This window comes from Bactrocera oleae, chromosome 5 (genome assembly GCF_042242935.1).
Source record: "Bactrocera oleae isolate idBacOlea1 chromosome 5, idBacOlea1, whole genome shotgun sequence".
NCBI classification, from domain to species: domain Eukaryota; kingdom Metazoa; phylum Arthropoda; class Insecta; order Diptera; family Tephritidae; genus Bactrocera; species Bactrocera oleae.
Window position 1 is genome coordinate 35,697,600 of NC_091539.1, and position 24,985 is coordinate 35,722,584.

Below are 24,985 nucleotides of genomic sequence, written 5' to 3' on the forward strand. Positions count from 1 at the left end.
AGCTGCGCTCGCTGTGTGTGTGCAATTAATCTCGCTAGTAATTCACAGCTGGGTCTGCGGCTGTGCGGACACGCTACACGTTGTGCGCCGCGCATGCGCATAAGCCCATGTAAACATACATGCACTGCACTCTAGCAACAATTACAATTATCATAAATAATTTTGGTGTGTTTATTGAAATTACGTTGTATTTATTTTTTATGTAGCAGCCAAAAAATATAAATATGTTTTCTTTTGGGTTTAGTTGCCGTGCGCTTTTTCACTAACCTCAAGCGCTTTTAATCAGCATTTTATATTTTATGTGCCGCCATTTTTTATTTACGAGTATTTATTTCGGGTTTCATGTGAATATATGATTTTTCCATAATTTCGGTTTATCGCGTCTTTAACTTGGCAACTTTAAATGCATGACCGCGCGTCAAATCCACACATGCACATACACACATATTCACCTAATCGATGGATGCATTTTTGTATGTAAATATGTATGCTCGCTGAATTTTGTATATACATAAATAAAAATCAGGTATTTATGACACCAGCCTGAGTGCATTTAAATGATGTCCGCCGTCGGCTGATTACCGCCGCTGTGCCTGCGTAATTTCCCTCATATTAAAATGTGTGAACTTATTGTGCTGGCCACCGTCACTAACTACTAGCATGGCTTGACCCAACGTGCGTGTTGCCAGCTTGTTTTTTTTGTTCTTTTTTGTTGTAGCTCTTAAATGGCACCTGAGAAAGACAACTGGTCTATCTTGTATGAGCCAGTTTAACATATTTACCGCACTTTTTTTACAAGCATACAACAATCATTCTTGTCAGTGATATTGGTGATAACGAGCACAATTTATAGGAATTGCAGTGAGTGATATCAAAAGTTATGCGCTACCACTTTCGCGGTGAAAGGCACATAAAATGAAATATTAATAGTGTTTGCGATCTTGAGATTATAAGCTGGAATTCGGGAGATATGTGAAAATATGCAGATGTCGATGTTTGAACTATATTTTTAAGTTTTTTCTTCTTTTTCGAAGCACTTACATTGCAGTTGGCAACTACCGAAATCTAAACCTGTATTTCCTATATTTCACAGCTAAATTGTGAGCACTACGTTCACATTTAATTCAAAATTTAAATTGTTTAATTATTTTACTTACGAAATCATATTAAAACAAAGATTCTGAAGTACAAAAATTATATGAAATATTTAAAATTTAATACAAATCAGTTTAATTAAAAGATTATTTGTTTTTAATTCACAACTAAGAGTTATAAATTAAATTTTACTATCAATTAGATCAAATAATAATTATTTTTATTCATATAAACCCAATAGTAGTATATTCATTCTACAGACCTGCTACAAAACTTATAAGTCTGACTTCGTAATACAAAATTTAGTACTAAAAGTTCCGAAATCGCCATTTAAAACTTATATCCAAAAATTAAATTATAGTTGTGAACTAATATTTTCATAATTTTTAAGTCAAATAGCTTAATTCATAAGTCAAGATTAACAATTATTAAAGCTACTTAAATCTTAAGTCATAACTCAGAAAGATTAATCCATCATTTATAATCGTAGTCTCTAATTTTAAGTCAAATAGCGTAATCCATAAATCAGGATTAACGATTAATAAATCCACTAACATTTTAAGACATAATTCAATAAGATGAATTCATAATTAATAATCGTAATTAATTAAAGTTCTTAAGTCATATATCATAAAATTTCTTTCATAAATCATGACAAAAACTGATAATTTATGATGCATTAATCAAAACGCTTAAAAACTACTGCTAATTAATAAATAATTATTTATAGAAGTAAGCCCGGATTTAAATTTTACAATATAATTCAAAGTAAATAGTGCATTTAATTTATAAATTATTAATCATAACATATCAGCCAAAATATATGAATTATGAAAACTAATAAATCTTAATTCTTAATTAATCAATTGTAAATTTAAATTCAGATTTCATAGACCTAATAAGTCATTGCGTGCTATTTAAAATGACCTACCATCTAAGTCAAGATAATATATAAATTATATTTGAAAAATCATAAATTTTAACTTACAAATAATAATAATATAAATCAAAATTAAAGTTGAATACACTTAATGAGCCATTATTTAGTTTTTAGTCCTCACAATTATTATTCATCAATAATAATTCATTATATGAATTTTTAATTAATCAATTGTAGTGCATTTATTTCTTTAAAATTAATTTAATTGAGTTATTTTAAACGAAATATATATATATTAAATAGATCTAAAAGTTGTAATAACTCAAATAGTTCTAAAATTTATTGTAATAAGCTGGAAGAATGACTCAAAAATAATGTGTGAGTGCATTTCGCGAATAACTAGTATGCATGTGAGTAATTTAATCAGCCTAATTCATCTTCGCCAACCTTTAACAACACTCACTCAAAGGTTAGGCGAGCTCTACCTCACCTATGGACTTGCATATAAACATTTGAATAATAAAAAACGAGAATTCCATTCGCAAAGAAGCTGGAGCAATCACGTTGTGGCAACCGTAGAATTTCAATTAGTCAAAGTCTGCGTCATGCCACTTAAAACAACAAAAGCTTGAGCGACAAAAGTACAATAAAGCGCAGAGTTGCAGCCAATGAAAAGAAAATATTTGTTTAGTGCTGCTTTTAGCGGCAACTTAGCATGTGGCGCATGCGCGCGGTTATAGCCAAAGTAGTAGGCAGCCTAAAATTGGCACGAATCACCACAGCACATTTAAGTTGCGCAGTGTGGCGGTCGGCGCATGTGTGTCAGAGCGAACGCGAGCGTATGCGGCATACAAAAACAAATAGCTAAATAAAGAATGTTTGCTGAAAGCAGAGTTGCTGCAATAAAACGGCATACAAGCGAAGCGCGTGTTGTTGATGGCAATATTAAAGCGTAAGCAACAGTCACTAGAATGTTACAATGAAAGCCGATTACCAAAAAAAAAAACAAAAAATCACAAAGAACACAGCAACATCCATCATATACATACATGAACATACATAACCACATATATTACAATGTTGTGCATAAAAAATTACTAGCTAAATGGCAGGACCACTTTATAGTTCAAAAAATATTCGAAATTATAAAAAAAATCAAAGTTTTACTTAAAAATTATATATCGTTTAGTTCAAAAACTCTATTCTTCCACCTTCATATCTGCTCTCCTTTCACCTTCAGCTTATGCACGTTCATAAGTCAGAGTAAGGTTCGCATTTCAGGAAATGCAACGTGCTGGCCTCAACATGCAACGGCATTTGTGTAGCTGTGTGTTAGTGTAAGGCAAGAAAATATTTACACTTCCCACATGCCGTCACACACACCCAAGCTTTTTAATACCCACAACAATTTCCACAATTTGTTATCAAACCACAGGCCCACCACTTCATTCAGCCATCTTGCTGCGATCCTCGCTTCTCCTCTCTTCCACAAGCAGCGAGACAGCCAGTTTGTTTTCCCATTAAGTATAGCAAACAATTCTGACCCGCCGCAACAAACACACATTTGTAGCGCGTCCGCAACAAAAGATCGATCTATCGATCGCACACAGATCACTACACATTTGTGGTTGCCTGGTATGTGTGTGTGTGTTGCACTCTTAGTGTTGCTGTGCCATTAACTTAGTGCGGCTCAGTGCTCTCGCCGGCTAGACAATGCCATCAACTGTTTGCTTTTCTATTTCACATGCACCACTCCTGCTGGCTGCTGGTTGCCGCAGCAACTATGTGTGTGTTGACTTTGTTGCAATTATCACATCGTATTGATCGCAAATGTCTTGCGGCTGCTGAACTGTCTCATGCCATGCTTTCGACTGCAACTCTGTGGCTTTTAGTGTGTTGACAGCGTTGGCGTTTTGGGTGAAATGCAGCACTCACCATGCCATAAGTCGAACAACAACAAAACAAACAATAGTTTTAGACTAGCAACAATGACTGCAACAAAGCAAAATCTTTGTCTAACTATAGGCGACGCTTATCGCACCCATATGCCGACGTCGCGTCGTTGCTACATAATGTTGCTTGTGGTCCGCTCGTTTGCGGTAACATCTCTAGATGCATCATTGGCGGCCGCATTTCCATTGCTGTCGCCACTTAGTGATCACTGATCGCAGTTAATTTCAAACGCTAATAGCGATCTTCGATCTCTTCATATATATACATATGTAAGTAAGGATATGAATGTCATGGCGTGGTGTACTGGGAAGCAGCGCAGCGTGCAACGTGATGACATCAAGGGTTTAGCGGTATGGGCTCAGCGTTCAGCGCGATGCACGAGAAATTGCAATTCAGTGATTCAGGATAGTCTGAACTTTTTTAATTTCTATTTTAAATTTTTCTATTTATTTTGAGAATATATAAAACTTTCTAGAGTTCGAACATGATTCGAAGAAATTATTGCAGAACATGAGAAGAGATGATGCAACAGAAATGAGTCTGTACTGAATCTTTCGAAATATCAGCGATCATTATTCGAACATCAAGGTTTCAAAACATAACAAGGCAGTATTTTGTAAAATTAAATGTTTGTAAAACTTTTCAGAGTTCGAAGAAGACTTAAAATTTAAGTATTTCAGGTTATAAGATACTATTGTAAAATTATTTCAAAGTGTGTATTAAATCTTTCGAAAATTTCGAATATTCGAGAAACACTCTAAAAGGAGTATAGATTTTATTCTAAAGCGTGTATTTAATTTTTTGAGAATATAAAGAGTTTGAAGAAATAAGAGTTTATGATGATTTGAAAACTAATTCAGAACATAAGAAAGGAAGGTAGATTTTTTTTCAATTGTGTATTGAATTTTTCTAAAATTTTTTTTCATTAGAAATCGAATTTATCAAACTCTAAAATGATTCGAATATCACTACAAAACACAGTAAATCCGTCCTTTGAAGCAATATAGAGTTCAAAGACGATTCGAAAATGGAAGCTTTAGCAAGATAGATGAAAAATCGATATATAAACTCCTTGCCAATGTCCGCTGACGCGTTCGTACATCCGCCTGCCAAAAGCCTATACAACCAAAGATAAGCTGCATAGAAAAGCGCTAAGCACAGATTAACGCAGAAAAAACATAATGTGTGTATGTATATATGTTTTTTCTTCAATGTATCGTAAGTTTAGCACTTTTTTGCCTACTGTTGCCAACAAAAAAATTTACAGGTTCAACCAGTCCCTGCTGCAGACAGCGATCTACATGTGCTCAGCTTTGAGTCTTTGAGGTGTATGTGTGTGAGTGTGTGAATAAAATATGTAAATAAAAGCGGCGTTGTCTTTCATCAACAGCATGTTGCTGAGTGCTGACTTGCCAGTTGACTGGCCAGTCAACTTGTTGCACGCAAATGTTACGCGCTTAGCTTTTTTTCAAATTCTCATGCGAATATGGTCGGGTGGGTATGTGTATGGGTGTGCGATATTTATGGCAAAAAACACTAAAACAGTTAATAGCTTATGACCAATACTAATGCAGTTGAACGGTTTTTGCATGCTGCTATTGTAGACTCGTTAAATTATGAGAATATCATTTCCTCATTGAAATGACTTTGAATATAACAACTCGACTAACATACCAACAATAACAATAGCATATGGAAAAGTGTTGAACACTCATTTATGCAAAGTATTTAACGGCGGATAGTAACAGCATAATTAGCTTGCAACAAATTAAAGTTTTAAAAAATAAATAAAATCAAAGAAAAATAAAAACAGAAATTATAGCAAAAAGGAAATACAAAAAAAAAATTTAAGTGCAACTTTCAACTTTTTATGCCCATAAATTGAAAACGGCACTTCTCGCCTGCCACTGTCACCTTTCTAACATGTTTGGCAGCATCAACGAGCCTGCAACAGTACAGGACGCGGCTACTGCCACACGCCAAGTGGTGCAACACAGAGAAAAGGAGGCTGCAACTATTGCATACATGCTGACAACAACAGCCATTAGCAGCTTGCCAACAGACAACTGACCAACTGAAAGTACTCCTATAACCTCAGCACCAACAAAACAGAATGCTGATGAAAAGCGCACACACATACTTACAGACATATTGAATATTGGCTGCATGCAAAATTGGTAAATTTCCAGCTGCTAGTCAAGGGAAGAAAATGGGAAAATTGTTTACCACGAATTTCCAAACTTTTACACTTGAATGGCTGGCAGGTTGCGGCTGTGGCGGCTGCCGCTACTGCTGGCAGTAACTGTGGCATAAAGTGAATGTGCCACAAAATCGCTGGTAGTATACCACATTTGCCAATCGCACATACACACCTACAATTATAAGCATACAATTGCATGCTTACAACATGCAACACCAAAGTACGTGCAACAGCCACTGAAATGCATAGCCACAACTACACAAATAGGTATGCACGGCTGCGCCACTCTCATAGCTTACAATATATACCCACACACATGCTTATACTTGTAGGCAAAGGTGCGGCAATTTTCAAGGCAGGTGCAACATGCAAACCAACGCCTGCCTGCCTGCCAGCCAGTCAAACAGCCTGTCGCAGCGCATTTGCGCCAATTCTACACGCCGATATGAATATTCTGCCCTCAATGCACAAACATCCGTGCGGTGATTGTTGTTGTTACTATTATGTTTTTCCTACTAATACTATTGTTCCTTGCTGCATCTATACTACTTCTATCAGGCTGCAAGACTTGTTCTAACAGCCTATTTCATAACAAAATTATTGAGTGAGAAAAGTGAACTGAACTGCACTGAACTCCAATAGCCGAATGCGTGACCCTTATCGTGTTGCATATACGAATTGTTAATAAATACAAATAAAATTATGTGTGTTTGTTTGTATTTTTTGGTTAACCAATCCCAAACAGATGTTGGCAGTTGCACATTGTAGGCCAAAGGCAATACCTTTATTGTTTTTGTTGTTGTTGCTTAACTATTATTTGTGTTGGTATTTTTGTTGTCTATTGCAATTTGGTACTACGTGCTATTCGCTTCCTTTTCCCCCCTCTAAGAGTATTCAGTGGCGTACAGGTAGACTTTTGGCACTTGTGGCAAGTAAACTAGTTTTTGTGTTGCTATTTGGGTTCAATATATTTAGAATATAGCCATACGTGGGGTTTTTGTATTTGCCAAACAATAATATTAAATTCGTGGGTTATTTCTTATGAATCGTATGTGTTATTATTTACATTAAGTAGACACACATACGTACATACATATGTGTCACATTCGTAGGTGTTTGCAATGCATTTGGTTGCACCTAGGCTATGCGTTGGCAGTGTGGATTACGCAGCTGCAGCAAACTGTGTTTGGTCGTTGAAATATATTTATGCATTTTTTTGTTGTATGCTTGACCAAACTTCTCCTCTATATCTGTGGTTCGTGGCAAGGTGTAAGGCGCCCAGAGATTTATTTGTGCCATGAACACTTTCTCACAGAACCACTTACATATCTATTGCTAATTAATATGCTAACACTACCTTAGTCTAGTCACTAACTAATCGAATGTTAGTCAAGTTACGCACCCATTCTTCTGCGATTGGTTTTTTCTACTAAAAGTCTACTAATTATGCCCTAAACTGGGTATATTAAGTTTGTAACACCCAGAGGGAGATTGAAGATCCTGTAAAATGTATATATAAAAGATCAGTGTGAGAGCCGAGTTGATTTAGCCATGCCCGTCTGTCTGTATATACCATACGTGAACTAGCTTCTCAGTTTTTTGTTTGTAACACCCAGACTACTGGGATACATTTTTTATAAAGATTGAATCTGACTAGTAACGTTGCGAATATGTTTTTAAATTATTTAACTTCAAAAAGTATACTTTTTTTCTTAAAATGTATGCGATGTTTGTGCACTAAATTAGTTTGTAAAAATATTAACCTTTTTTCACAACTCTCTTCGCATTTAATCAAAATATTAACAAATAAATTACATAATTTCATTAACGACTAAAAGCGGCAAAAAAATATATTTCGTTAAACTAAATTCAACAAGAAAAAATTGGTATTAAAGAAAAATTCACCAATGTTGCCTACCTGGCAAAAGAAGTGCATGTTAAGGTTGTTACAATTGTTGCTGCTGCTCATAATGATATGAGCAATTGCAATGCTAATGAAGAAGACATAGAGGCTGGGAATGACGAATTCCCATTGAGCACACACAAAATGATGCAACATGGAGGTATATGTCATATTAAAGCATATTGCAAGTGCGGTTGGTAAGCCGGAGCAGTGAATGACTGGTTGCATAGATTCATTACATAGACCACAAGCGCCTGCAACAAACTCGAAATGCATATTGAGTGCATTTGACAGCAAAAATATTGAAATACGAGCAGTTGCTTGCTTAATAGAAGTACAATGGGAAATTTTGCAGACTCCGCGACAGCGGTTGATGTGTTGAAGAAGCTGACAATCAATTGCCAACATCTATAATTACCATGTGAAAAAGTTTAATTAGAATTAAAATGAAAAGCATAAGAAAAATTGGCATAAAGTGTAGGCGTTAGCTAATATATAGATATGGAGATATACATTTATTATATGCAAGTATATATGTATTTAAAAATATATATATATATGTATATTTGTATGCATGTATTTGCCACCAATTAGCCATCGTCATTAGTTTGAGCAACAATAATAATAATATTATAAACAGTATGATATGCATCGGCGACAGTAAAAATTAAAATGAGGCGACTGTCAGTTTGCATAATACATACATAAGCTTATTTGTAATTGTTGCCAACTCAATTAATGAAGTCATGCAAGCGAATTGTTACTATTCTTACTAGCATCAACGGCGCAATTTTTTTTTTGCTTGCTTTGTAACAGCAATTAAAAAGAAAAATTATCGCAGCAATATAAAGTTTGAATAAACAACAACAACAAGCAAACAAGGCAAAAAAATTGTTTATGTAAATTAGTTGACTACAACCGAATAATATTCTCATGCTTGTAATACAAGCCTGTAGCTGCGCTTTCAGTGCAAGACGCTGCTGCATGAAAATTAAAATGCAAAATCTAGCCAAAAACAAAGCGTAGTAGAGCTTTGCTTCTCTTTTTTATTTAAGTACTTTTTTCACTCTTTTTGCAGTCCCACCTCGAACTAAATGTAAATAGCAGCAAACAAGCGATGAGACTGAAACGATGAAATCAGCAGCTCAGCAGCAGTAGAGGCAGCCACAACTAAGCAGGTAACTAAGTGCCGCGGAAACGATGGTCAGCTGCAAACAAACTAGCCTAACAAGCGACGTCTGCAACAACGAACCAGCAAACTAACAGGCCACAGCCGAGATGCTAATATGTGGCAGGAACTACGTTAGCCGCACAGGCTATAACTCGTTCGGTACGCCAAACATCGCCCCAAGCAAGAATGTAATGCAAAAATTTATTGTAGATCAGCGGACAGGAATCGCACACAGAATACATTGTGTTAGTTGCAGGAAGAAGCGGAAAATAAAAGAATAACTAGTGAAGCAACAATTTAGCTTTGAGTGATCTGTTCGCTGGATTGTTGAGTGAATTTAAGACTTTTTAATATAGTAAATTTCCTTTGTATTAGGTAGACTTAGGAGGGATCCATAATAATAAAATTTTTTAGAGATCACGAGGGAGAGCCTAAAGAATATTTTATAAATTAGACAGTTTTATTTCTTATTGGGTTAAGAAACCCAACCTAAGGTTAGGTTAGGGATAAGATACATACATGATTTTTTAAGAGTATGTCTCTAAAATTAAAATACTGTTCGGTTTCTGTTATAGTTGCAGGCAAAATCTCAATCAAGATTTACCAATTTACTCATCTTGTGCAAAAACCTTTACTTAAAAACCTTATGGATATTAACATAAGTGCGAGTTTATCCTCCATTAAAAGCATTTCGAAAAAGCACTTACTGAACGCCAGTGATATCTTAGAAACAATTCTAAGTCTTTAATCGGTACAACATAGATGGGTGGTTATCCTAGTTCGAGTATTTGAACTTAGAGAACTTTCTTAGAAAGAAGCCTGGAGCTATCTTTGGTAATTTTTTACGAAATGCTGTTATAGTAATTTAATAAGAGATTATATTGAAATTATAAAACGATAACCAATACTATTTTAGAAACATACAAACTATATTGAAGATTAAAAAAATTGTAGATTCCGAACGACTCCAAAATTAAAAAGATAGAAATTTACAGCATTTCTACAATATTGAGAAAGAGAAAGTTTTAGGATTTGAACACGATCATAGTTTGGATGATACAACGTCACAACCCATGCTCTTTTAGAGACATACATGCTGTTTTCAAATATACAAGCAAATTACAGTTTCAGAACGTCACCAAAACCAAAAATTTCAGAAATTGAAGAATTCTTACAATGCAGAGAAAATGAATAGCTTAATGCGGGTTCGAGCTTGATAAAAAAAGTGTGATGTAATACATGAAATTTTTCTGAAAACAAATCTTTACTAAATTATATAGAATTTTTGAAAGAGACGTTCGCTCAACATCGTCAAAACAGCGGTTCAAAGTGTCTTCCTCACTGCTCTTCTACTTTCTATTTACACTCCTTTTGAACTCATATAATACCAAGAAAAAATATTCATTCAAGCCTAAATTTTAGCAATAACCGAATGGAACTCCACACAAAATGTAGTACCAGAAATTATTTTTATAAGAATAAAGAACAATTCAAAATAAAAATCAACAAGAAAATTTAAGACCAAACAAAAATGATACCAGCCAACGGAAGCAGCCTACAAACGACAAAACTATCTCACCTCCGACAAGTGAATCGCACAAAATGAAGTGCGACAATGGGCAGCAACAGCAGCGGCAGCAATATAGCAGCAACCTGCCACGACAGCGGCGAACCTTGGCTGGACATTTGCACGAGTGCGCATATTGAAAAGTCTGAGCCGGTGAACAGGCCAGAGCTCGACTTGTGTGTTAAGGTCTCCACACTGCTACACAATTTACGGCAACAGCGCCGCTGCCGATCTTTAGCCCTGCTGATGTGGCATTTGTTGCTGTAGACGTATTCGCATATGTATTTGTACTACTTGTCAGCTTGGCTGATAATAATCACCTGAAAGTTGGAGTGTGCGCGTCCAAACAAAAAGCCAAATCAAAGCACCCAACGACAGCAAAGCGACTCGGACGGCTGTTGTTGTTGTTGCAGGCGTCAGAGGAAGAACTGAAAGTCAGATGAAGGCGAAGTGTGCGCGAGCGGGTTTATAACCTACGAATGAGCGTAATAAAATTTGCTGCCTATTGCACAACGACGACGACGACGATGACGGTGAAGGCACCAAGCACAAGCTGCGGAGGCAAAATGTACCAAAGTGCGGAGTTGGGAGAGAGGGTGCGCAGTAAAAATTCAATCGTATGGCGGTGAGTTGCAATTTTATTGGCTACAACAATAACAACGTGCGCACAACAGGCTGCAGAAAGTGCCACAAAGGGTTCAAAAGACGGCACGGCAAAGCGAGCCAGTAAGCGAGCGAGGCATTCGAAATGCATTTTGAATTTGTGGCACAGGTTTTGTTTGGCGGCTGCTGGACCGCAACGACGAACGCAGCATTAATCGAGCGCAACGACAGAAAAAGCATGTCGACCGCACCGATGATGCACATATGTACGTCTGTATGTATGTATATTATTTTTTAATTTAGGCCTTAAACCTTGATTTGTATGGACAGCCGTGCAACAGGCAAACAATGCCACAAGGGCGACTTGATGCTCTACCATGGCAAGGCGATAAAGCGATTGCGCGCACACTTATTTTCAACATTTATATGCAATCATTTGTGTGTGTATATATATTTATTAAAAATTATTGCAATGCGTGCTACAACAAAAGCAAATATGCGGGGAAAAAATTTACGAAAACGGGAATGCAGCATAAAAATAGCGAAAACAGCTTGACTGCGTGACAACAACCAGCATTATGGGCTGCTGTCTTAATATTTAGATGGCGAATTAAATCGTAAGGCGAAATATATTTGTATATGTATATGCAGGCGGGGAAAAATTCGTGGAAATTGGTTAAGTAACGATTTTTTTGCGACGTCGCGAATATTTTGTGTGATTCATGGGAAGGGAAGCAAAGCGACAGAGGTTAGATCATTAGGTAATCAAAAATAATATAAGAATAGATTCATCAAGCATTGGGGAGTGGCGAATTGAATAAACTACACCAGCTGTTTAAACAAATAAGCAGCACTTATGATGCAACATTGCGCTAATATTTTCTGTGCAGCATGTGAATCTCTTTGATTGAGAAATCACCGCAGCAATATTTTAGTAATCCCTTAGTTTCTAGTAGCGTCCTTGACTTACATTTTCTATAAGCAATTATCATTTTTTTCAAGTCTAAAGTTTACAAAATCAAAAACCATGTATTTGCCTTTTCTTTTTGGACAGTAATTTGTCATTTGATGCATTCATAATGGTCTAAAAACTGGTCTTAACTCTGTAAAATAAAGCGTGGGAGCATTGAAGAAAGGTCTAATACCACTTTAATGAGATACCTACCACTCCAGCGTAGCGATTTTCGGAACGCATACATATATGTATATTTACCCTAGCATTATATAAAATAGGTAATCATTAGTAATACTAACTTCGAACTCACGCATATATTTTTTTATTATTTACGTAAAACCATTTAAAATAAGATTGCTGGTTAACTAACTTATAAAAAAAAAATCTAAAATTCGTTGTTGCCCCACAACAATGTAGCCGGCGTATGAGCGATGTGGCAAAGTCATGTGATGTGATGAGTTAATTAAGCAACAATAGGCGAGCGAAACAAGTGAAGCAAATCAAACAAAATCAAGTTTTTCACTTCAAATCCAGACATGGTGCAACATAACTACAACAACAATTGAAATGAGGTAAATTTTCATACAAAAAATTACAGTAAAAGGAAAAGAAGTAAAATAAAATATGCATGGCAATAATAGTAATTATTATAATGGCGGTAATGCGTAGCATTTACGCCAACAAAAAGTACAACAAACCATAGCACATAACAACACATATCGGCTTTGGGGGCATGCAACTATAGTCAGCCTCTAGTCCTAGGCTGCGACTACTGCGTAACAAATTGCAAGGGGTAACTCTGAGGCAATCATTAGCTCCATGATGTGCAATGGGCGGTCCACAGTAAGGGGGGGTTCTCATGCTATCGTGGCAATTTATGTAAAAAACACAGAGTTGGGTACGCGGGGGAAGTGAGTGCGGAAAAAGTGTGCAACGAGAATGCAAGTTTTTCTTCTATTTTTCAGCGCTAAATCTTGAGAATGCGCAAGAAAGTGAATACTCACAATGGGCAGGTGAAAATCGACATACGTCTGCGTGTGTACTGAGTGTGAATAAAGTCTCTGTGTGTGTATTTAAAGCAAATGTTACTAAGTACTTGTAAAGTAAAATACGAAAAGAAGAGAAATTTAAACCGCTACATATGCTGTAGTAAGGGAAACAAGATAAATCCTTTAAACCTAATTGTGACGACCTGGTGATTATCAGAGCTTTCAAAGGAGAGCCACACCAGAGAAAATATATGATGAATATCAGAGTTTTCAAGAGAGAAAACAAAAGGGATGATCTTCAGAGCTTTCAAAAGCTCGAGAGAGAAAGAGATAAAATATTATATACTGAACCGGCTGCAGCAATGAACAATCGTGAATAACTTTCGTGTTTTCTGACAATTTCTATACTATAAGTAGCATACCAACACTATGACTAAAGAAATAAACTGTAACGGTACTTTTAGTGTGGGGGAAAAGCTTTATAAATATCGAAAAATTCTTTGGATTGCTCTATTTCATTATTTTATCTGATCATTTACGCATCAACGTAAAATAACGGTGAATACCCGCTATATTCAAAGAGTGGAGTAAATACCTCATAAGAGTTTTCCTTCTCACGCAGTGTTCTAAAAATTTTGGAGAACGAAGTGTATGCATCACCAAAGAATAAAAAGAAGTTCTCGCGCTCTCAGAGCTGAGAGGGAACAACATTTCAATTATACAAATTTTGTAAAAAATATGCCAACATTTAAGTCAACTCTCCAATACAAAAATTATATTTGAGGAATAAAAAGTACAAAGATATAATTATATAAGGAGGTGGAACAGAACAAAGTATTTTAGAAGCGAGAAAATATTCTCAGAAAATAAGAAGCCTTTGTGCTTCTGAAAGCCTGCAAAATTTAATCCTACACACATTTAGCGAACAATACGCACACGCATTGACCAAGCAGCGGACAACAAAAGCACACAACAGCCACGTCAGCATGTGGTTACCATGAAGAGCAAAAATCAAAGATTAAATGAAGATGCGCAGCAACTTGAACGTATGAAATATAAGCGCAAATGGAACTCGTTACTCATCCACTTTGATATGTCACAGCCTTTAGGCATATAAACATGCATATTTATATAAGCAACGCGGCTTATTGCATGCGCTATTTGCCAGGCGCAGCAAGTATTTTATGTCCAACTGCTGGCAGGCGCAACGCTCTTCAAGCTTAAAATTTCAATTCCACTACATTTCATTTACATGCAGACGATGTGGAGGACAACATAAGGTGGCACACGTACAGATGCCACATGTGTGTGTAGAAAGTGCATATTGGGCATTAAGTGGAAAAGCCTCCGCCACAGCACACCCATGCAAAGCGGTTGAGCTGGGCCGAGCAGGCAAATTGCGAGTAGGCGCAGGCAGCATGTCAAGCGAGCGATGGCACTGAGATTGAAACGACAATGTTGCAGACTGGTGCTTGGACTATAGCCCCAACTACGTTCTACTGCGTATGTTGCTTGCCACATATGACGGATAGCGCAAGCTGGTATTCAGCCTTTTCGTTTGGCGACTGTTCTTCACTATCGTGCTGTGCCTTGCGCCCACGCGCTCGCAACATCACGCTTGTCGCTTGTGCCTGTCGAATATCTTGACTTTGTGCAACAAATTTTTATTCCGGTATATTGCGCATGCGCAACCAATTTAGTGCGCGCATCTTCGCAATGCGAGTGTTGCTGTCAATGTTGTGTGACGCAGATTGCGGTAACAAGTTCTTGGTACACATGCGCCTACTTACTAGTTAAGCGCGCACGGTGGAGTGAGGGATGCGGCAACTTGTTTGCTATGTGCATTACTATTAAGTTACATTTATGTGGCGAGCTGACTGGTATTTACGGTAATTTAAGTGTATGTGTGCTTATGAGGCAAGTACAGGCGAAGCAGCGACACATAAAAATGTATGAGTGCATTGTAAGTCAAAAGCAAGCCACGGCGCGGGCAAGTCTTCACTACTACTGACGCGCTTTTCAGTTGCTGCACGCGCCGCCTTTTGGTATCTGTGCCGCTGCAACTTGCCGAATAATGCCCGTTTTTTTATTCTTTATATATGTGCGCGCGCAACATTGCGTGACACATTGCCTATCTATTTATGTAGCACGCTCTGACTGTCTGCCTGCTGCCAGTCCGCCTTGACTGTCCATGCGTTTGTCTGTGCCTTCATTAAGTGCCTGTGGTTTATGCGCCGCCTCTTAATGCTTTCAAGTCGAAAACTTGACAGCTGTCATTGCGAATATTTTTTACTCCCGCTTAAATTGTGCGCAAATGGGCGCTTAAGTAGCGGCGAAAAAATGCAAAGACACGCGCATGCGCAAAGCGCGCTAGTTTATGGCTGTTGAAAGTATCTTCGAAGTGGGAAAAATAATAATAATATTGCTACAAAACAATTTGTATTGGCATGCAAAAATTATGCAGACGCAGTTGAGCTTTTTTTCACAATTGCGCGTTTCTCAGAATTTCTGATGTTTACATTGTTGTTGTTTGCGGCATTTGATCATGATCAAAAGCGGACAGTGCGCCAATTAGCACATCGTAAAACCGTTTTAATTTTTAAAAACATTTTCATAGAAATTTATTTTAATGCTGCTTTTATGAGTTTATAGATTGCTTTGAAGCGGCGCATAACTGTAAATTGAATTCTTAAAAAAATTTGAAGCGCGGTTAATAAAAAGAAGCCGTCAAGCGCGCGACTGCAGCACCCGCATACATAGTAGACTCGCTTTGACTATATTGCCACTTGTGTCTACAATAATAGCTCTTGCGTTGTCTTCAAACCCAAAATGGCTAAATCAAATTTCATAATAAATCTCATTGTTCTCCTAAAAGGAGTAAGAGATAAATCAATAGTTGACCATAAAATAATGTAATAAAAGCAGCAGAAGCCGACTGAAGACAGCAGTTTAAAGCAAAATACCGAAAATATAAAAAATACTAAGAAAGCCAGCAGCGAAATTGCTTTGGACTTTTATGAAGTTTTGTTGGCATTGAATAACATATTTCGAACTCGCCAAGAGCATAATTGCAGCAGCCAAACAAAGAAAATGAAGCTGTTTTTCTGCTTGCAAATACCACTCTAGCAAATACATATATATATACCATATGTAAACATGTATTCAGACATACACCGATAATTGAGCACAATTCCTTTAAGTGTGCAACGAGAGAATCATTTTGTACTTTTGGGTCATGAGTGGGTCGCCTTTTCAAAAGCTAGAACAAAGGGTGTACAATTTTCTGCGGCAAAACAAAAAAAATTCCGCCTACATTGTTGTTGGTATTGATCACTGTTGGCGTAATTACTTGCAACAGTAATGCGGCTTTTGGCGATGTCATTCGCACGCGCAAAGCGTACAGTGTCTTCCGAAGAAACAGTCTAAGTAGAAAAACTATGTATGCAAAAGGTGAATCAATTGTATTTGCGTTGCCGAAACACTTCCAGCACAAAATTGTTGACCGCTTACGGTGTGAAAGCGTATATTTGTCCACCTACGCAGGCGCAAAGAAAATGAACGGATGTATGCTTACATACTCATGCATGGGAAAGTAAACATGGATTTGGACAGGGTTGGGTGTGGGAGTGATAGTGTGTTCTATTTGCAATTTGGGGCAGGAAAATCTGGCGGATGTCAAAATGCAAAGTGAACTCTTTACAATCAGAAACTGTTAAATTTTGTTTTTAAGTTTTTTAGTAACTAGGATCCGTGGCATAATTTTCTAGCAGATTTGGTTTAACATAAGTTTTGAATGAAAAGTAGTATATGGCAAACAATTCACTTTCGCAGCAAAGCAGCTAGTACCTGCAGAAGGAGTAAATTGTTAAAAGTCAAAGTCTAGGTTCTCAAGTCCAAATAATAAGTATCAAGTTCGAAATTCATTAAGGTCTTATTACAAAACGGACATGGTGTTTCCAAAAATTACTTAGAAAGCATTATATGAAGCTACAACAACAAAAGGAACATAAGCCTATGTTCTTAAGTCGAAGTAATAGGTCTAAACTAGTCCGTCCCGAAATGTCTGAAGTTAATTCTGGTCTAAGTTATTCCGGTATTTCATCCGAAATATGCTGTGGTCCCTAAACACTTTTTAGAAAGTATATTTTTTTTAACTGAATCTTTGCTTGAATAATCTCAGGATCTCTGTAGTTCCAGTGACTTTACTCTGTTTACCAACATTTACGAAGCTATTTAAATATATATTACTAAGCATATGCACTACAACATCATTAGCTAAAGTAAAATGAGCTCTGCTTTACATTTTCGAAGCCATATGGGCCAAAACTCAAATGCAAATTTCAGCTAATCCCAAATCGATCGCCAAATTCGGACCATTTGTAAGCAAATCATGTTACTTAGTTGAGCAAAGAGAAAATAAAACTACCGCAAATAAAATGTAAGCACAGCGCTGATAATGCGCCTGCAAGATCTATAACAAAAGCACAAACGAAATAAAAGTCAATGCAATAACCATAACAGCCGATCTAACGTACACTGCAGCCGCAACTCCAGAGTTCAAGCGATGTTATCGCACCAAGTCGAAAACGAAAAATTTTCAACGAAAACAAATATGCAGCTTAAGCACAAAATAAATAGCTTCACAAGCGAAAAGTAAATAAAACTGATTTTAGGGTTCCAGCAGCAGACATTGTAACGAGATCATGAAGATCAATGCGCATTGGTGGACCATAAATGAACAAATCAGGGAATGAATATAGTTTTATACATACGCATGTTTATAGTTGCCAACAGACCACCTAAAGCAGATGCAGCATCGAAGCTTTATCAGCAGTTGAATGCTAAAATGAACTCATGTGCATCATTGTAATGGATGCACGCGCTGAACCGGGACGTAGATTCAGCCAGCGTGGTCGTTAATTTTTCGCCGTGTCATCAGTTGCTACATTAATTATGTACATATGTGTCTTTGTGTGTATGTAAATAAAAGTATCATTTTATATTTCAATATAAAATTAATGTGCAACGCAAACGACGATCTTGGCGATCGAGCAAATAATTTTCGAGTCTTACAAAGGAAATCAACAGAGAAATTAGGCAAACAAAGTGTACATGTAAGCAGAAAACTGCTGATAAAATGATCGACCGGTTAAGCACCGTGGAGATCGGCAGTTTGTGTGTGTGGCAAGCAGGCGAGTGTGGCATATTGGTTTACTCGTAAAGCTTGTGGAAGCAAACATTCGTTTCTTGCTTATTCATTTTGACTTTTACACCTATTTTTAGCGCACATTTCTTCATTAAAAAAACGCTGATCATTGGCGATCTGGAATCAAAGCACGATTGCTTCAAAGTTGCAAAGAACTTTATGGTGTATAGAGATTTTCAACTGGATATACCAACTTGAGATTACTTTGATCTTGTATTTTTATTCGTCGGTGGTCATTTGGTTTGCTGTTTGGTGAGACTGTGGTTGTCAGCCGAAGTGCCGATAAGTGCTGCTTACATTTAAGTACTCAATTTTCTGCAGATCATTTTCAAATTGGTTACTTTTGTGCATTCGAAATTTCAGCAAAGGTAAGTGAACCAAAATTTCGTAAAATTATTAAAAAGAAATTGTGAAATAAAATAATATTAGGGAGGTTACAAAGTTTAAGTGGTTGCAATACAAAAAAAAATCGTAGCTAATCAAAGAGTGAATTCTGATGAAATTAATCATCTTTTCTGACGCAATATTTATTTTTAGCTTTTTCATAAAGATATTTTATTTGTTATCTCACCGCGCCCGGATATATTCATTTAAATCAGATTGCTGACATACATATATAATCATATTTATGATGTATATTTCATTTCTTTCTTCAGGGCGAATTTTCTACGTGCAGGCGATGTGTTGAGATATGCGAAAGACGGTCAATTATTATTCAGCGCGCAAGCGCATGCATATTAAAAGTGTAGATATGTATTTGAGATCGCTTTCAACGAGCTTGTATATGCAGGCGTATGGAGTATCCATACTTCTGCTGGCAATTTAATAAAGCGCATTTACAGCGGTATAATCCAAAAATCTGCTTTGAACAGAAAAAGAAAGAAATCAATCCTTTGACGTTTGGGGAATTTTTCATGTCTGCAAAAATTCGTGCCAATAAAAATGCTTTGAGGATGACAGCGCTCATAAAGCTGTCAATCAACTGTCAAATGGAGCCTGAAGTGAAAAGTGAAGCGTTAAAAGCGGGTAGCGAAATTAGTTGGTTAAGAGAGAGACCAAATGCGTCGGTTTGAACTGCTGAAATTTGCATACAGAAAACCAAAGCTCGACTTATAAACATTATAAGTGAAAAGCACAAATAAAAATGTGTATTCATTTAATTTTACTTGATCTTTCCTTGTTCGATATATGTATTTCATTTATTTTTATTGCAGCCAAAATATTCAACGATTTTGTTTTAAGTAATCTGAAGAGGCAGGAACAAACAAGGAAAAATGTAAGAGTAACAAATCATTGTTATTTCACAAAAACATAAGAGCTTTAACATATTTTAGAAATTGAAAATATATAAATTTGAGATGACCTCTAGAAATTTTAAAAATTTTCCACGTGAAAACTATTTCGATGCGTATGTGACTTCTATGCAAGCTTTCACTTGAGCTTTCGCCTCTAACCATGGTAAAAGTTGCGCAACTTCCTATATATTAGCAGAAACCATAACTATTTTATCAGCTTCATTTCGAAAAGGAATAAAGCTTCCATTATTTTGGAGTAAGCTTTCATGTCTAGAAATAAATTTAACAGCTTATGAATACTTCTACAAAAAAATATATGCATCTAATAGCCATGACATGGGTTCGCTTGCAATGCGCCTACTCTTTTTTGTCTTATTATCTTCATCTTATATGATTGCCTCAAGAGAATGGCTTATCAGCATTAATTTCTTCGACATTTCACTAAAAATTTCAACATCATTAAAATCAATTTTGATTTCATAGCGACTGAGACGGGACGTCAATTCGTGCGTGAGCGCATACATCACCCAACACACACTCACATGTGGACGTGCATATGATCGTAAGTTGACGCGTGAAAGGTCAGTGATCAACGGCCGACCGACAGACAGGCTCTGTCGATTGGCTAACCTGGACATGGTGTGCTCAATTGGGATGAAAAGAAAAGCAAAGCGATTACTGGACTCATGCCTGTTCATAAAAAAATGTAGGTAAAAACGGCTTACGTTCACATACATCTGTGTGTTGGTGCGTAATTACTGTGCTGTAAACTTGACGATCAGTCAAAAAGAAAATAATAATATTCTCACAAAATAAAAAATAAAATGAAATGATGATCAGCGATGGCGATGGCGATGATATATGAGTGTATACCCATTGAATGGATGAATGTCAGAATACATGGATAATGTAACCAAACAAACGTATGGAGTTAATAGTTAGTGGCTGATGACTCCATGCTATGTGCAGAGAGAGAGCATGACAAAAGCGCGTGCTGCTATCAAGCTGTGATTTATGTACATATGTACAAGTATGTAATATGAACGTATGGATATTCACAAAAGTCCGTTGAAAGTCTGTAATTATGCGAAGATCCTCAATCAACTGACTTAATTTGCTTCACTCAGTGAGTAATCAAGCGTTAAGCTAAAAGTATTGCGGAGCTATATATAAATTAAAGAAGCAGCGAAATAAAAATTTCTATTCCAAATTTTCACAGCAGTAACACCTGGAGTCATGTAAAGTGTAACTCCAACGAATTGGTTTAAATAGAGTTTATAAATGGAGTATTTAACATCATTTATTTTATGTAAAGCACTCTCATAGAACCTCTCAAATATCCGGGAAGGATATAATTAGAGAAGCCCTTCATCCATCCCTGGACAATTCTTTCTACTTCCAGATATTGGAAAAATTTGTATAAATTTGCGATTTTACTTCTATAAGCTTACGCTAGAATGACGTCAGCAGAGCGGCTTTAATTACCTTACCAATCATAAATTATCAAAAGGTCTATATAAAGGGTATTTAATACTATCTATGTTATAGAAATTACTCTTACAGAAGTTCTTAAATATCAGGGAATGAAAAAATTAAAGAAACGCTTCATCCATGTATCCTTGTTCAGTAATTTGTATGAGATTCTCATAATAAAAAAGCTTGTATAACACGACATGCATATTTTATAATTATTATACCTATATGCATTATTTAAATTTAATTGTTTCAAACATCAAAAGACTTTCCCTTAATTATGAAATTCAATATATTTGTTAACTGCTTCTACATAAATATGAACAAGTTCATTTAATTCCTGCATTTCGTATTCCGAAACTTATAGTGTGTCTATCCTTCCAGTTGCCCAAAGCAATAGTAAGACATTGAGCCAATTCAGACACTTTTCAAGCTAAAAATCCAATTCTGAATCATTGTTGTGCCACTAGGCCATTGTTGTTGTTTGCCCTCCTCCCGGCTATATCTCGACGATGAGCGCTTCTAGGCTTCTTAAGACTTTCGGTTTTTCAACTCGTTCATTTTCAACTCTTCGTTCGGTTGTGCCATTCTGCGCCAACATTGATGAGTCCCTTTGGGAACCTTTTCACATAGCACACGGATTTCGATCACAAGCGCTTATGCGCGATCGGCGTACTTTGAAATGTTTATTTTTATTTTTAATTTTTTTTTATTTGTGCTCTTTTGAAACGAGTGAGTAAAGCGAATGGAACGACAGGCAAGTGAAAAAAGCAAAGGTGGGGTAAGAGAGATTGCGAATAGGGCAAGAGGGGATGGAGAAGGTGCGGCACATGAGCGCGGTAGACTTTTGTGAAGATTTAATGATTGCATTCGAACGTTGGCTGTGCCTTATTTGCCCTTTTGGCTGGCTGACTGGCTGGCTAACTGTCTGCTTAGCTTTAGCTTTTTTTATGTTTGATTTCCCCGTTTTTGTAACTTCTACTCGACGCTTATATTCAAGTTCAACTGACGACGGTCGTGGAATGCGAGCAGCAAGCAAAATGAATAGCGTTTTAATTTGATTTCCAGTAAGTTTCTCAAGGCTTCTTTGTACATCCACTGTATGTATATATATATATGTGTGTGTGTGGTTGAGCCATAACATTTTTAGAGCGATGAGTAAGCCGAGCATGTAATTATACCAACTGATAGTGTGCCTCTTAACCTGTTTAGCTACAATTTAATTCTTTTTCGTACTTCTTCATTTAGTTTTTACCTTTCCTTTTTTTGTTAATCAAAGCAGCCAATTCGCCGCAGAAAATCCCATAAAACCAATGCCGACTGCAACAACAACCTGCCAATGTGAATTAAATGGGCTGCCAACCATTTGTTGGCCCATCAACAAATTAACAATTAAGCTTAGTAAGCAGCGGTAGCTAACGAATTAGCGGCCATAAAGCAAGACATCAATGCAAATAACTATGTTTTGACTTATTTTAGTGGCAACTACATGTGTAAATATATGGTATATGTGTATTCAGCTTGATCGGTCATTGACGGTTAAAAGCCCAAATTAACATAACTTTTTAACTACAAGTATATGTGTTAGTGTAAGTGTGTGTTCATAGGTGTACATAGCCCAATGCCTGGTGGCAGCCAGTCAAAAGCGCCGCCGCATTTGCTCGCATTATTTCATTGGTAGTCACAATAAAATCACTTCATTGCTTGTGAAGCACAAAAAATAATGGTTATGTTAATCGCGAGTAAATAATATGGTAGCAGTAATAAAGCATATAAAAAAAAAACACTTGAAATAAATTGAGTTGACAACGGAAATCAAGCAAGTAAAAAATTAAACAAAATATAATTTTGTATGCGTATTAGGGTGAGCCACAAACTATTTTATCGAATTTATGGGTTAAAGTCAATCTACATACAGCCAAAAAATATTCTTGTAAGGAAAAATTTTTAGCTTAATTTTAAAAGGTTTCGGTGAACATTCAAAGCTTCCTATGTAAATAGCACGAAAAATATCGGTTTGCAATAAAAATGCTATAGTTTTTGTACCGTTTAGATTAAAACTTTGTTATTGTACAGAACATAAAATTTCCTAAAAATTTTACCTCAGGTGGACTTTTCCAATTAAAAAATTAGTTTATTTAAAAGCTTTAAAGAGTATTTAGTAAGTATACATACATATGACCCTTACAATAAAAAATTCACTTAAAAATTACCAATCAAACAAAAAATGCAATGAACAAAATATTGAAAAATTGAATACCTATTAAGTCTGCGTAACGTCAATGATTTTTATGGACAAACTGTGGTCTTGCGGTGTCATTGTGGTTGACAAGCGGCGATAGCAAACAATAGTCTGCCGCCATAATCTTTTACAAATGATACAAAATAGTATAATATATCAATCCTAAATACTAAAGCGTACATATAAAGCGGCTTAACCGCTATTTATCGGAATTAATTAAAAAACAAACAAATTATAAAAGAAAAAATAGTAATATATCTAAAATAAGTGCGTCACAAGCGGTTAAATTTTTTATTGTTATAACTTGTGGTAAGTTTGGTAGCAGTTAATCTCTATAAATATGTATACACTGTAAAATATATTTTATATGGATGTATGCTATATAGAGATATGTGAAACTAAGGCTAATATTATATTTGAAATTTGTTTGCTTATTTTTTTAATTTAATTTAATTTTTTATTTATTTATTTTTTTCTTTTTTTCCCCCATCAAATATTAACTTCTTTACGTATAAACACATATATACTACATCGCACATATTTCTCTCTTTCTTCCACTACTTCCTCTACACCTTTTCTGACATTTTTTCAACCTGTCAACACAAACCCAAAATTATCATAACCTGCTTCACAAATCTTTTTTCAAGCTGCTATCACTGCCATCCCTGCACTTAAGTCGGCTTAATTAAAATGCCAAATATGTCGCGCTTGCGTAAATACCCAAATAATAAAAAATGTATGTAAATCCATTGTAATTTACGCTATTGTGTTGATAATGTTTTAATTGCGCGAATTGTTTCGAGTTTTCCAATATTTTAATGGCGCATAAAATTCACAGTTAAATAAACAATTATATTGCGAACAAAATAATAATAATAAATTACACAAAATAAACAAAATAGTAATAATAAATTACACTTACTTGCAAAAGGAGTGTCCATTGCTTTGTGTAATGCACGTGCCGCCATTTTTACAACCCACAGATAAGCATGAAGAGCCTGCAAAGAAAACAAATAAAAACAGATTTAAAAAACCTTTTTTATACTCAATTTTGAACATTAAAAATAAATACTATTTTTTAACAAATATAAAATAATTAAAAATAATAATAATTTCGAAAGTAAAATAAAAATTGTTTATAAAAGTGTATATAAATTCTAAATAAATAATCATTAATACTTTATAAATAATTGTTAGCGAAATTTAGAAAAATAAAAAACATATTATTTTGAAACAAATTTAATTACAAAAAAAAGGTAGAATTATTATTATAGTATTTTCGAAATTAAAACAAAAAAAATTACTTCAGAATAAAGTGTATCAAAGTGCTAAGAAAAACAAAAAATACTCAAAAACCGAATAATCTAAGCCTAGCTTACAATAAATCTCCGTGTATACTGCCCCTAACCTGAAGCAAGTATAGCCCAATTCTTTTTTTGCGTTGATTTGTGGC

General features: G+C 35.8%; 1 protein-coding gene across 1 annotated transcript in view; it reads right to left on the reverse strand.

Annotated features, from left to right (window-relative positions):
* N (neurogenic locus Notch protein) overlaps positions 1–24,985 on the reverse strand; it is a 141,684-nt gene that overhangs the window by 68,675 nt on the left and 48,024 nt on the right. Inside the window, exon 2 of the mRNA XM_014232084.3 lies at positions 24,455–24,530. Coding sequence (XP_014087559.2) covers positions 24,455–24,530 — 76 coding nt within the window. The remainder of the gene's footprint in view (positions 1–24,454; positions 24,531–24,985) is intronic.